This window comes from Delphinapterus leucas, chromosome 9, assembly GCF_059928025.1.
Source record: "Delphinapterus leucas isolate spDelLeu-1000000601 "Yukka" chromosome 9, BTC_Dleu_Yukka2, whole genome shotgun sequence".
NCBI lineage: Eukaryota > Metazoa > Chordata > Mammalia > Artiodactyla > Monodontidae > Delphinapterus > Delphinapterus leucas.
Window position 1 is genome coordinate 68,776,683 of NC_143137.1, and position 14,960 is coordinate 68,791,642.

At 34.9% G+C, this 14,960-nt stretch overlaps 1 protein-coding gene across 16 annotated transcripts in view; it reads right to left on the reverse strand.

Moving 5' to 3' along the window:
* CRPPA (CDP-L-ribitol pyrophosphorylase A) overlaps window positions 1-14,960 on the reverse strand; it is a 410,033-nt gene that overhangs the window by 229,904 nt on the left and 165,169 nt on the right. For all 16 annotated transcript variants that reach the window (XM_089917677.1, XM_089917676.1, XM_089917679.1 and 13 more), the window contains one exon: window positions 556-687. In XM_089917677.1, coding sequence (XP_089773803.1) covers window positions 556-687 — 132 coding nt within the window. The remainder of the gene's footprint in view (window positions 1-555; window positions 688-14,960) is intronic.

The following is a 14,960-nucleotide window of genomic DNA, read 5'->3' on the forward strand; positions in this document are numbered from 1 at the left end:
AGTAAGAGTTTTTGTCTAGTTAAATACCATGCCCTCATGTAACCCAAATGCCAGCCACTGCTTTCAAATGAGTAAAGTCTTGATTACCAACATCTTTAGCACAGCATTAAAGGAATAAACAACTTTAAATTATACAAACAGCTAAGATTGTGACCTTAGAGTTGCCAGTTAAATACAAGAGTCCAGTTAAATATGAAATTCAAATTTCAAATTCCAAAATTGGAATTAAAAATAAAATTATTATTTATTTGAAATTCAAACTTAACTGGGGATTCTGTATTTTTCTCTGCATATCTGGCAATTTTATGTGGGCTACCTAGTGTGAGATCTTTGTCAATTTTCATCTTTTTTTTCCCCCTAATCAAAACACTTGTTTTGATTTTTAATTTTCCCTTAGATTCAAGGGTTTCTACCTGCTGCAGAACATGAATAGAGAAGTAATTTACCAGCCCAATTTTTTTTTAATATTTCTTTGCTTTTAACAAAATCAGGTTCCCACCAATAAAACTGTAGTCTAAAAAACATACAATCTGAAGAGACCAACATTTCACCTACCTGTGGGTAATATACGAGAAGCCCATATAATAAAATATTTCTTTTTTTCACTTGTTTGGCAAATTCTCTAATCTGCATTAGGTTTTCCATTTTCTGACCAAATGGTACTGATTCATAATCAAGAAATTGCACCTGCAAAATAATATAAAAGGTAACAATCAGAGTACCATTCAGTTTCCCTTGAAAAGTATGACATTAAAGAAGCTTAAAACACATATAATATTGAAATTATTTTTATTTTATTAACTTCTAATCATTTCAACCCATAAATACTTAATAAAATGAATCATCCTTTATAAATACAGATGTAGTAAACACTAATTGAAAAGTATAAAATGCTAATATTCTATTTCAATTTGTGTCAGAGTCAAGTATATTGATATAAAGAATATATGATTTCATCAATTCTTTCAACTTACTTCCTAATTTGTAATTTGAAACTAGGCTAGATAGAAATAAATAGGTTAAGAAATTAACAATAACAATAAAATATAAGGGACTGCTTATCCAAATACATAAAGTTTTTTAGAAGAATCCCTTTCAAAGTAATAATTGGAATTTAATAATAATCTACTCCTTAAAGTAAATCCAGAAGAATTTTATATAGAATTCTTTTAGCAGTGTTAGTGTTTTTCTTGAAATTATTCAAGTGACTATTTTTTAAGCATTATTTTTCATTTAAATTTAAGGTCTCAGGGTGATCTGTGCTCTTTTCTACAAACTACTACTACTGAGATGATACAATACTGTCTGTCTTTCATGGGATATAAAAACGTAAATCACAACAACAGCTTCAAAATAAACTATTTAAAATGCAAATGTACATATACAATGAGCATAAAGAAATATGTGTATTCTTCTGCAATATCAAAATTTTAAAACAAGAATTATTTGTTCAATTTTGTTTATTTATTAACTAGGAGCATTTTATAATATACTCCACGTTATATACTAATACTAATCCCTTATACCAATCTTATACTAATCCCTTCCTCTCTGCTCATTCATATGGAAATGTGCTCTTTATGACAACAGACAATAAAACATCTTATTATGTTCTTTCTGTAAAACAAGGGAATGAGAGGGGTTTTTTTCACCCATTACATTTTGCTTTGCCAGGGAAAATTGCTTATATAACATCCATTTTTAAAGATAATTGAGATAATGTGCAATGTATTTTAATTTAGTAGATATTCAGTAACTTTCTTGGAACTTTTCATTAAATATAGTCAGTTGAAAACATATACATATAGCTGCTACCTCTTGAAATCTAAGGTAACAATAAAGACTTTTTTCCTTAAAAATGTCCAATTCATAAACCAAAAGAACAAAGAAAAGCAAAAAACAATTTTTTTGGAAGATAAAAAGCAGAAAGAATAATTTTCAGGTTTTTCTATCTGCTGAATAGCTGAAGAAAAGACCATGTAACCCTGAAACCCTGGGCTCACCTTCCCCTAAGCTCTGTTTCCCTAAAAACTTATGAAAGTGAAACTTCAGCTTTTTTACCAGGTAGTATTACTTATGGTAAAACTAACTCCTGACTGGTAAACCACACCCAGGCTGGAAGAATTGTGAATGAACTATAAATACTAGATCTTCCTTCAAAGTAATTCACCTTATAGCCAGGTGTTCCCCTTGCTGGTACCTGGAAGCTAATGACTATCAGCTGTTGCAAAAGATGTCGGCCCCTATTTGCAGCTGAGGCCTTCTGAAAGGATGGCTCACATACCACCTTCTGTGATCTCCTTCCCTCACCCCTGAGAAACCAAGGTAGAGGGAGAAGTGGGGAGAAAAAAGCAGCCCCTAAACTCATGTGAGATGATGAGCGCAGGAGCTAAGGCAGAAGACACTCCCACCTCTGCCCTGCCTTTTTCCCTGCCCTGTAGTCTTTCACAAAGTTGGTCAAACTAGTGCTATAAAGGCTTCTACTCTTAGGAGTTTGAACCTAAAATTGCTGTGGTGTGCTTGCTACAAAAAGCAGGCTAATTCCCCAACACTGAGGCAATTTTGGAAACTCCAGTCACGGTATGTATCTGAAGCCAGGGGACAGGCTGAGGGTAAGAGTCTCTCCGGAGCCCATATGGCCCGATCACTACATAGCCCCATACCAGCTAGGCTGGGGAACAATACTACTGTTTGGAGTTAAAAGCCTCAGAGGACTGTTTAACTCTTTTAACTGTGTAATTACCTGTACTATTCAGATACCATGAAATGCTAGCGGCCACCTTGCCCAACATACTTTAGATGAATGGAATGCCCTAGAATTTTGCAATACACACCCTGGGCAACCTTACTGTCAGCCTAGATAGACAGCTAGACAGACAGACATTTCTTGTTTAATACAAGTCTTCCTGACAAAATTTGAGTTCAGAAAAATCTTGCACTAAAGTAAGGGAGGTGGGTGGTAGGGAGACGGTTTGTGTAAAACTAGCACAAGGAGCAGAAAAGAAAAGACCACTATAACTGGTAATTATAGCCTGTACAGAAATTTAAAATGTACAGAAATGAAAGAGTGGAAATGCTGGTAATGCATTAATTAGAGAAGGAACGATGACTATGATACAACTGGGAATGAGCTCTGCGCCAGGAAACTGCCATTAGGGTTGGCCCAAGAGGAAACGCATGCTGCCAGGAGCTGGGGAACCTCTCGGGGAAGTCAGAGCTGGGAGCAGGTACTCATTTTTAATTTTCCTTAAAGAGTGTCCTACAACAGAGCCTAAAATTAATTCTTTAAATACCAGTTAATTACATTAACTATTAATTGTAAAAATAAATTATAACTCTGGGAGTCTAAAATAATGGTAAACCTAAAACTCGAGACAAGATTATATTGAAACGAGAACATTCAACAGATAAAGTGTGAATCTTTTTTTTTTTTTTGAGGGACAGAAATTAGAGACCTAATTAGAAATTAGAGCTAATTATGTATATTAAAATTAATGCTGGGGCTTCCCTCGTGGTGCAGTGGTTGAGAGTCCACCTGCCGATGCAGGGGACGCGCGTTCGGGCCCCGGTCTGGGAAGATCCCACATGCCACAGTGCGGCTGGGCCCGTGAGCCATGGCCGCTGAGCCTGCGCGTCCAGAGCCTGTGCTCCGCAACGGGAGAGGCCACAACAGTGAGAGGCCCGCGTACCACAAAAAAAAAAAAGTAATGCTATTTAATTAAAGCTATATACAATTATATTGTATAGTTTCCAAACTTGCAGAGGGGCTAAAGGATTATTTGTATCAATGCAACAAAGCATAGGAGGAAAGTAAAGCAGCAAACAAAACAATTGGCCAACAGCAATAACCAAAAAAAAATAAGCTTGTAGAAAGAATCCCAAATATAAAAATAATAAAGATAAATGTAACACTTTTTAACTCTTTCTTAAGTGACAGATTTATCAGATTGGATTTTTTTAAAAATCTAACTATATGCTAGTTATAATATAAATGTCTAATGAAAACTATCCTGAAAGTATGTACTTTACAGGATAAGACAGTTTTCATTAGACATTTATGTATGTACTGGTATGAAAAGGCATACCATGCAAATACTACCAAAAATGAAGGTTGTAGCAATATAATAGGGTTAAGACCAAAAACACAAACATTGATACAGATAAAGAAAAACAGTACATAATAAAAAACAAAACTTATAATAACCATAACCTTATTACTAATATAGATTTTAAAACACAAAGCAAAAAAAAAAAAAGACTGAATTATGAGAAAACAATATCCAAATCCATAAACACAGAGGAATGTTTGACTGCACTTCTCTTAGAAACTAATACATGAGACAAAATTTTTTTTTTTAACGTCAAAGGCTTCTGCTTCCAGGGCAGCAGCTGAGCTGAGGGTGTTTCTCTTTCCTCCCAAGGTTATAATTCTATTCCTGTTTTTCTGGCTGTTTCTATCTAGGAAAAGCTGCACACGAGCTGATGCAACTTCACATTAAATGGACCTAACTCCTTTATTTACTAATGACATAGAAGCTAATTTTTCTTACAGAAACAGATGTTGTAGCATAGAACATCTAGGTTGAACTGAAGGACACGCTACATGTACAATAGTTTTTAAAAGTTCCCACCAAGTCATGAGATTCTAAACTAGGAATGGAAGGCTTTCACTCCAGCTATAGGTCTGTAAGATTCAACATATCCTAGCTCCTTGAAAAGAAAAAATGTTAACGGCACTCAAAAAAATCAGTAGGTCAATTCTGTTCACCGGAGATTCCACAAATTAAGGAAATAATGCGTAAAAGTGAACTCTGGGCGAACTATTTATATACCTTCAAACTGCCTATTTACCCCATTGTTGACCTAAAACAAAGACGGGTTTATTCATTTGGGATCATCAGAGAATTGTGATTCGGTGTCTGTAACCATGGTGAGCCATGTGCAAATTCTCACACAGCAAGAAAAGGAGAAGGCTTTTATTGAGGGGGAAAGGAAGTTGGAGGGCTATAGTAAACAAAGAGTCCCTGACTTTCTATTCACTGAGTCTTCGCCAGGAAAGAGGAGTGTTTCTTCTTCCTGTCGGGCTCTGCTATAATCTCAGGGCATGAGAGCTCCCCCTTCTGGTATCCTAATTCTTTTTAATAGCGGTTTATGTTTATTAATTTTTTCATACCACCAAACCAAGTACTTAAATTATAGGGAAACTTTAAGACATAAAGTAGTAGAACACAGAAGAATAAGGCAGCTTTTCTAAACACTTAGTATGTGCTAAATATTATTGTAGCTGACATATGTCACTTTTAAAGAAACAGATATTGACCTTATGAAATGTATATAATCAGGTTGATAAAATTCGAGCATGAAGAAGTAGGATGCATCTCAAAATTCTTTTTCACCACGTGAGAAAGCCTGATGACATCATAAAAACCGGAAGATAATCTCCAGCAGATGTACTTCCTAATACCAATAACGTAAAATATAAGCATATACATAACACTGTGCTACTAATTTTGAATTCTAAAATACATCAGCTACTTATGAGGTCCAGGAAAATATTGAGTTGGTACAATACAATCAACTTTCATTTTAAAAACAGGACAGATTTATACAACTGTAGCAGAAGGCTGCAAAATGGTCATGATAACTCAAGAAATGTAAATGTTTTTGCCTTAATAAACAGTTTGGACAGGATACAAGCACTTGTATCCATTGAAATGTAGCAAAACATTTCATCTAGGTTGAGTTCTGCAGATTTGCTTATAGCTACACCAAATACATATTCTTTGGTCTCTTTTTGCACCATTCACTAATTTGCTACATGTAAATTATAAGAAAAACAATATTCCCCAGTTAGGATGCCATTTCTAAATGTTCTTTTTCAGACATACACAAAAAAGATATGGATCTCTTCCTACTCACCGCCCCCCCCCAAAAAAGAATGTAATTTCATCTTTTTCTAAGGTAGCAAATTCACTCCTATAGAATAGTAAACTGCTTAAACATTTAACATGTGGATAACTTCATGGCTTTGTGGGTGGGCGAAGTTTCTGGCACTCAGAGTTTGGAAAAGGCTTCTCTCTGCCTCATGTCTTCTACATTAATTCTACACATGCTTTATATTTGTCTTAGTAACCATTTAATATACCCCCGGTCCCCAATGAACTCCAATTACTTTTTTATATTATAAAATGTGATTTTTCACTTGTCACTGAGGACAGGTACATTAATTAAAGGACAATAGTTAATATCACGTGCAATATTCTTTAAAACATCAGGAATGTTCCATAATACCACATTTAACACTTCTGTCTCATTCCAGAGTCCATGTTCACAGGAAGGCCTGAGAAGGGAGTCAGGATTTGCGGTAGAAGGGAAAACAAACTCTTTGTTTATTTGACTAAGAAAAAAGTCAATTTGTGAAGCTTATGTATATATCCAAGTAATGCATTGCTTAATGCCCACCAAAGTAGAAGGAAGGATGGTCAAAATGAAAGTTCTGGTAATTATCAAATAATTGAGTTAGAAAGAATTGGTAGATAGACCAGAGGTTCTTTGAATCCACACAAGAGATACTGCAAAATTATCAACATATGTGTACAGAAAAGTAAATTGTATGAATGAGGCCCAACATCTTCGAAACATCACTTTTCAAAAGAAATATCAGGGAAATCTAAAAATTGATGAAACTGGCCAATACTATGCAAATCAAAGTAAGAGTTTATCTTAAGGATAAAAAAGCCCCAAAAACTTCAGAAAAACTTTCATCTCACTTCTCCATGTAATACTTATGAATTACATGGATTTTATTAACGAAAATTAATTTAATAAATTGTACTTCTAAAAAGAAAAAAAGAACAAGCTTTTAATATTAAAGCCCTTTGTTTTAGAACAAGTTTAAATCAATGCCATCATGAAATTCAACTCATAATTCTGATGAACAGAAACTAAGTTTTAAGCCATCATGGAAACTGAGAGCAAATGCCTAACAACTCATTTGTAAATCTTAACAAAATAAAATACCAGCAAAGCTAGTAGGTTGGGAAATAATGGCATTTAATAAAAGGTAGTAAATAAAATAGTACTTTGCATTAAAATATCAACCATAGAAAATGTTTAAATGTTTCTATTGATTCAAAGAATTAAAAACTAAATGAGTTTTACAGTACCAGTAAAAATGTTACATTCGTATATACTTTTTTTTTCAGATCCTTATTTAAAAGATCAAAGTAATGGAATGAGAACTTCATGTTTTAATAATTTTTCTTTGTCTTTAATTTTTGTCAATTTGATTACTATGTGTCTCGGCCTGTTTCTCCTTGGGTTTATCCTGCCTGGGGCTCTCTGCACTTCCTGGACTTGGGTGGCTATTTCCTTTCCCAAGTTAGGGAAGTTTTCGACTATAATCTCTTCACATATTTTCTCGGGTCCTTTCTCTCTTCTCCTTCTGGGACCCCTATAATGTGAATGTTGGTGCATTTAATGTTGTCCGAGAGGCTGTCTTCATTTCTTTTCATTCTTTTTTCTTTATTCTGTTCCGCAGCAGTGAATTCCACCATTCTGTCTTCCAGGTCACTTATCCGTTCTTCTGCCTCATTTATTCTGCTCTTGATTCCTTCTAGTGTATTTTTCATTTCAGTTATTGTATTGTTCATCTCTGTTTGTTTGTTCTTTAATTCTTCTAGGTCTTTGTTAAACATTTCTTGCATCTTCTCCATCTTTGCCTCCATTCTTTTTCCGAGGTCCTGGATCATCTTCACTATCATTATTCTGAATTCTTTTTCTGGAAGGTTGCCTATCTCCACTTCATTTAGTTGTTTTTCTGGGGTTTTATCTTGTTCCTTCATCTGGTACATAGTCCTCTGCCTTTTCATTTGTCTATCTTCCTGTGAATGTGGTTTTCGCTCCACAGGCTGCAGAATGGTAGTTTTTCTTGCTTCTGCTGTCTGCCCTCTGGTGGATGAGGCTATCTAAGAGACTTGGGCAAGCTTCCTGATGGGAGGGACTTGAGAACTTCATATTTTAAACAGTCAATAGAAAAACCAAGTATTACTTTAAAACATGTAAAAAAATCATAAAATGAACATTTTTCAGATTATTTCACAAGATTGACTCTAAGGACATAACACTGCCACTGTTGTATTCTGCTATTAATACAATTAATACAATTATCTGAAGCATTATGTACAACTACAATTAACTTAAGTAACATCTGTATCGTCTGTAACAAATTTTAGAACCAAAAGTTAAAAGCAATCACAATATGAAGCACTGATTTGTTTAGTTACTATTAGCTGAACCATTTAACTCTGTATTTATTTATTTACTTATTTTTCTGTTTGAGAAAACTCTGAGAAAAACTGTCAGAGAAAACAAATCACTGAAGAAGTTACAAAACACAGGTGTGTGATTCTTCACTGAGTTTAGTATATAATCTTTCCATATTTTAGTGACTTGTCAAAATTTCATCTTACATGATAAAATGTATTACTGCTATTATTATTAAGGTTGTCTGCAGGCCATTTAGATCAGCATTTTCTGATTTTTTTAAAAAACAGGTATTTTTGGGGTTCGCAAGTAAAGACACTCTATGCATTGGGGCAAACCACTACAAAAGTCCATTATAACACTCTGAATTTCTAAGAATAACTGATTCTGTTTTAATGTACCTACACTTGTAAGTGAAAATGTCAAGGCAAATTCAAGTCAATAAACATTTCTGAACGCCTACACAAGCTGTCTTGAAAAAGGGGAAAAGACTCTGAGCACACGAATGTAAAGGAAGGATTCCAAGACAAAATATTGTCACTCATACTTTAAGGATAATAGGAGTCAAGCAAGCAAGCACTAGAAGAATGGAGTCTCAGGTAGAAAAACTCACCAGAGTAAACACAGATGTGTCAGGTAACACAGTACATGTGCAGAACTATAGTGGTTCAGTATTACCAGAGGGCAAATTGCTCAGTGAAGAAAGAAGAATAAGGATGATAAAATTAAGCAAGAGCCAGAACAGCCCAAGGCTTTATGATCTGACTGAGCTTTGTCCAGGAGGGGATGAGGAGTGTCTAGAAGGTTTAAATAATGACAGGGTTCAGGGCAGGCCACCCCCAAATATACCACTTTGACATACTGATTGTTTTGAATTAAAGTTACTTGAGAAACAGTGGGTACAAGGACACTCTGAGCCTCCTTTATGTCCCACCGAAAGCAGGAAATAAGTTTCCATGTGGAAGCCACCCTCCCTGTACCAGGAGGTAAACAGACATTCTTACGGCCAGAGACAGGGAATTCAGGGCCAAGAAGTCTGTGTAAACACACTCTGCTTAGTTTCTTCACTAATTAGTACTGAAGCCTAAGTTTCTTTGTCTGAAAGGGTATATCAACAGGCTGCTTTGATTACTCTTGGGTACCTTTGCACATACAAAATTAATTTTTTTTTCTCCTGTTAATCTGCCTTGTATCAATTATTAGACCAGCCAAAAGAACTTAGAGGGGTAGAGGAAAATTTTTCCCTTCCTGACAATGAGAGTAACATAGTAGATTTGCAATTAGCAAAACCTGTTATAGTGGCTGTGATGAGGTCAAAACTGAAAACAAAAGAGACACTTTTGGGAGGGACGGTTCTTGTAAGGAAGAAGATGATTACAAACTCTTTAAACTTCATGCACTTAAACATTCCTGTCAAAACACAGGAATAATGAAAATTGCATGTAAAAATGTAGGAATTGGCACACAAGCAATACTTCAAATCATGAGACTGATGACCCAGAGAGTATACGTCTATTAAAGAATGTCTAACAGATATTTTAGTAAAGGTACTAAGTAACTGCGGCAAATAGATCATTTCGGATTGAAAATTTAAGCCAAAGTTCGAGAACCTATGGCCCATGATGTCAATCCAGCCTCCTGCCTGTTTTCTGTGAATGAAGTTTTATAGAAACACAGCCACACACGTTCTTTGACATCTTGTCTATGGCTGCTTTTGCACTATAGCAGAGTGGAATAGTTGCGACCAAGACCATATGGTCGATGAAGTCTAAAGTATGCATTATCTGGCCCTCTACAAGAACAATTTGACACCCCTAATATAAAAGATTTATCTCAGATCCAGGGAGAGAAAACGGCCTCAATTATCTCTTGTAAAATGAGAGCATTCTACTAAACGATTTTTCAGACTCTTCTTCAACAATCTATTGTTACTTGAAAAGGGCAAGTATTGACATCCCTCATCAATGTCATGTGATAAAGTGAAATGAGCACAGCGCTTATTCTTGAACTGAGGATAACAGCATCTATGATAATCAACTCTTAGGACTGCTCTGAGGATTAAATGGGATTATTTACTTTAAAAGAAAAGGATAGTGACTCATTATGTCAAACATTCAATGAATGTCTGCTATTACTAACATTAACATAATTATACTAATAATATGCATTAGCAGGCCACATTTGGGGTTGGGGTGGGGTTCTGAGAATTATAAATGTCGTGAGAGCTGCATTTCTTACAAATGGGAAGAACAAGAAACAGAAGATCAGTTATATTTTCATTGGTTGAGCAAAAATCCTAGAACTCAGTTATTACCATAAACACATTGAATTTTTTCAGAAGACATTTATAGTTCTTTCTCAAATGACCTAGAAATGGGTATAATACTCGGAGTACTCAGAAGAGACAGGCAGACTTAACAGTCCTGTCATTCCTAAATAAGAATTTTCCACTACTGACACTAGGATTGTCTTGGCAACACCTGTTGCATTCTACCTTAGCAGGTACCAGTGAATAAAGTGTCCCAGCATTTGAGTAGAATAAGTATAAACTTCAAAATCCCATAAAATAAAACCTGTGGTGCCTGGAAAACTGAATCATGCTATACTTTTCAAAAGTGTCACATATAAACTTATTGCAAGTAGGGTTCAAGCCAAAGGATGTTTGGAACAAGAAGCTTTGTGCACTAATTCCATCACCTTTCCATTCTTTCAATAAAAGAAAGTTGAGTTTCCAGAAAACTGCCTAAGTAATCTATTTTTAGGTAGCTATAGGTTTTTATCCTAAGGGACTAGTGCTTAGGCTTGGAATATTCTTACCATCTTCCTGTCTGCTAATGACTCAAACCATGGACAAGATTTGTTTTACTGTTTTTGTTTTTTCTCAGAATGTGTAGCATTAGCACAGAGAAAATTTTGTAAAAAACATGATCTATCATACAAACACTATGTAACTTGGCAAAAGCAGTATAATATGAAAGGTATTTTAAATTGTGCTTATACCTGGAATTCTATTAAAATTCAATTATTAAGGAGGCCTTGGAGGCATGTAACTTGCCTTTCCAAGTATAGGTGTTAGGATAAAAACTTCTGTTCAAACACACACACACATAAAACACCAACACACAAACGCCTAGAAACCTTTTGCATATGAGTGAAATCTTTCTAATTATTTCTGCCAACAAGTTCACGACTATCATCTGCCTATTCAGCTTTCAGAAACAAACCATAAAGATCCTTCTCTAATGTCGCCTACTTTGCTATTATGCACCCAATTGCACAAAACATAAAATCAGGGATTATGCTTCCTCTCTTATTAAATGAAGCACTAAATCTTGGTACTTCTATCTCTTAAATATATCTTGGTTCTAGCCATTTCTGCACATTCACTATAAAACTACCCTGGTCCTAGCCACCACCATTATTTCTTAGACTACTGCGATAGCCTCTAAATGAAATCAAATGCATCAAGGAATCCCTCTGGATCACTTTAGTCCATTCTCTGTGTTGCATCCAGAATGATGTGTAAAATGCAAAGCTGATCACATCAATTTCTACTGTGCAGTACTCCTTTATAGAGTTCAAACTTCGAAGGCCCACCTTGACCTAGACCTGTGCAGTTCTCACCTTAACTCTCCCCAATGTGTGACTCGTTCTCTGTTTCAGATACACTGGCTCTTTCCAGTTCTAACCATCCTATGTGCTACTCTTTCCAAATAGAAATGCTATTCCTCTTACTCCTCATAGACTCAGACCCCACTCAGCCTTCCAAATTTCAGCTTTCTCCCTTATACTTAAGAAGATCTATCCTGATATTCTATTCCAGGCTAAATTGCCCCTTTCTCAAACAGACCTAATTACAGTTCTTACCTTAGGGTGGTGGAAAGAAGGGACAGATAGTGACCAGAGTCCTGTGAACTCCCAACCACTGCGTCACTTCTCGTCTTTTAATTAAGCTCATATTATTAAGAATCTTCATTTACAAAAACAAAATTAGCTAAATAAAATTATTTCCTTACTTCAGATCAAGATATGAAAATCTGGAAAATTAGCACATATGGAAACACCTCATTCTTCTAAAGTAAGATGTAGTTTAAAAATGTATTACATTATGAAATAGGCTACATGTATGTCAAAATACCTGACACACAGATGTTCAGTAAATGCTATATGAATTTATATTAAGCAATTAATTAGATAATGAAGAGACTAGGATAGTTCCCTGTAAAGTGCTAACTAGACAGCACCTAGAGTAAGTTTAAGATGAATTAGTAAGAAACAGCATTGGTGTGAGTTTTAATGATTAATAAATCATTTTCAGAAGGCAGGACCTGGCTACACATGGAGGGATAGATTTCTTGGGAGATGGGAGAAAAATTAATCTTGCAACTGTTGTTAGAGAGAAAAAAAGGGATAAATGCAAAAAGGGAAGAGCTAGACTTGACGCAATAAAACCCAGCCTATGAAAGAGGAGGATAAATAAGAAAGAGGTAAACACAAGAGAAACAATTTTTTAAATCCCACGAGTCTTGTGATAAGGATTAAAGTACAGAAAGGTGTCAAAAATTGCTCAAAAAAGGAATATCCTACCACCTGATTCATACTGAACATGACTGTAATCATCTAAATTGCTCTACTACATCTTTATGTAAAAGACATCCGTCGTGGATCATATAAAAGTAAAAAGACATCACAAAATTTTGTAGTATAGACAATATTTTTAGAAAGAGAAGCTACTTAGATGCAATCAAGAACATCCTGCTCTTTTACAGATAAAAATTCTGACCTAAAGTTCAGAGACAAGGAAATAACTTGACAAGGTTAGCAGGTGTGTTACTTGCACACACCTAGTACCTATACCTTGAATCCCACTCCAGGTTCACATCCTTACTTGCCAAAGATCTCCTAAAACGTTAAATAGCCAATTCTTTCTATTCAACACCTCCTTTACAGAAATAGAATTTTGTTTTCTCCATGAAGTAAAATCCTTTTAGATATTATAAACAAAGTCAGGCTTAGCTATGTTCATATTAACATATATATTTCTAATAAATTATAGAAGTATAACATGTAATTTTAAAATAATAAACGGTACTGAAAATATATTTAGTCCCATCTTTGTAAAGAAATAGCATGACATAATTAAGCTAAGGGCCATTTCCACTGTTTGAAACAGAATCCAGTGCACAAAAGAAATCTAATAAAGGAAATCCCAACATAATTTTTAAAAACGGAATGACCAAACCAATTGTTTATTTCCTTTTCTAGGGCTAAAATTCATGTAAGCCACTTAACAAAGGAGGCTATTTTCATTTATTTTGCCTCCTATTCATTTCATGTTAAATTTTATAAGCTGATTTGCTAGGACAGCACTGGCAAATAAATTCACAAACAACTTTGTTCATCTGGCCAAGTTTAGTAAACTACTTAAAATAGAAAATTAGTGATTCCAAACTCCATGCTTAATCAAGAAAAAAAAATTATTCTGAAAACAGAGAAAAAGTTCTCTGGAATTCATTCTATTTGTACACCCATTAGAACATCATTCTATCTGAAAATAAATAACCTTTATTCATTAAAAGAAAGAGTACCAGAAGGTATGTCCTATGAGAATCAGTTCTTTACACATCATCAGTTACACGTCCATCACAATTAATCTTAGGGAATTTCTATATCCCACAACACAAACTTTCTAGTAACCATTTAGCCGGAAGCAAAGATCTCCTAAAACTTAAAAAAGCAGTCAATTCTTTCTGCTCAACACCTCCTACAAGAATGACTTCATCATTCCTCATCTTTGTGTTAGATATGAATCCCTTAGTGACTAAAAGGGCAAAAAGGTTCCAAAGGTATTTTAAACCAATATTTACTTAGATTTTGTTACTGATTTAGGCAGGAAATACCTGAGACTTACTATATGAGAAGAAAACAAATAAAAACATTTGTAGAATTTTGTGGAAGTGATTGCATTTCTGCCACTGGAGCTGTGTACAAACATGAAAGAGAGAACTTTAAAGTATCTTAAGTGATGACATCACAGACGTTTAACATATAATAAAGTTATAAATTTCTAAGGGAAAAATCAAGGTAACCATAAGGCTACAATAGCAACATGGTTGAGATAGGAATAGAAGAGGGAATGGGGCCTAATCCCTTGGTCATTCATTGGCTATTAAACACTCACATACACATACACATACACACACACACACACACACACACACACACACACACACAAAATATCCATTCAAAAATAAATGTAAATAAACTAGGACCTGAAACATTCATAGTTGACCCTTGAACAATATGGGGGGTTAGGGGCACCAACTCTTTGCACAGCTGAAAATCCACGCATAACTTACGGTCAGCCCTCCGAATACACGATTCCTCCTCCATCCCACAGTTCCTCAGCATCTGTGGATTCAACCAACTAGGATCCTGTAGTACTATAGTATTTACTACTAAAAAAAATCTGCCTATAAGTGGACCTGCGCAGTTCAAACCAATATTGTTCTAAGGTAAACTGTGCCCCATAAAGAGTAAACCCAATATGGAAGCAGTAAGAATTACGATAGGAAGCGCTCTCTTTTTTGGTCTTATAAGAAATTTTGCCTTAAAAACACACTTTCTTAGTCCAGTAGTAATAAGGTTAACAGAATGAAATGTATAGAACAAGAAGTTAAAGTGAAAAATACACA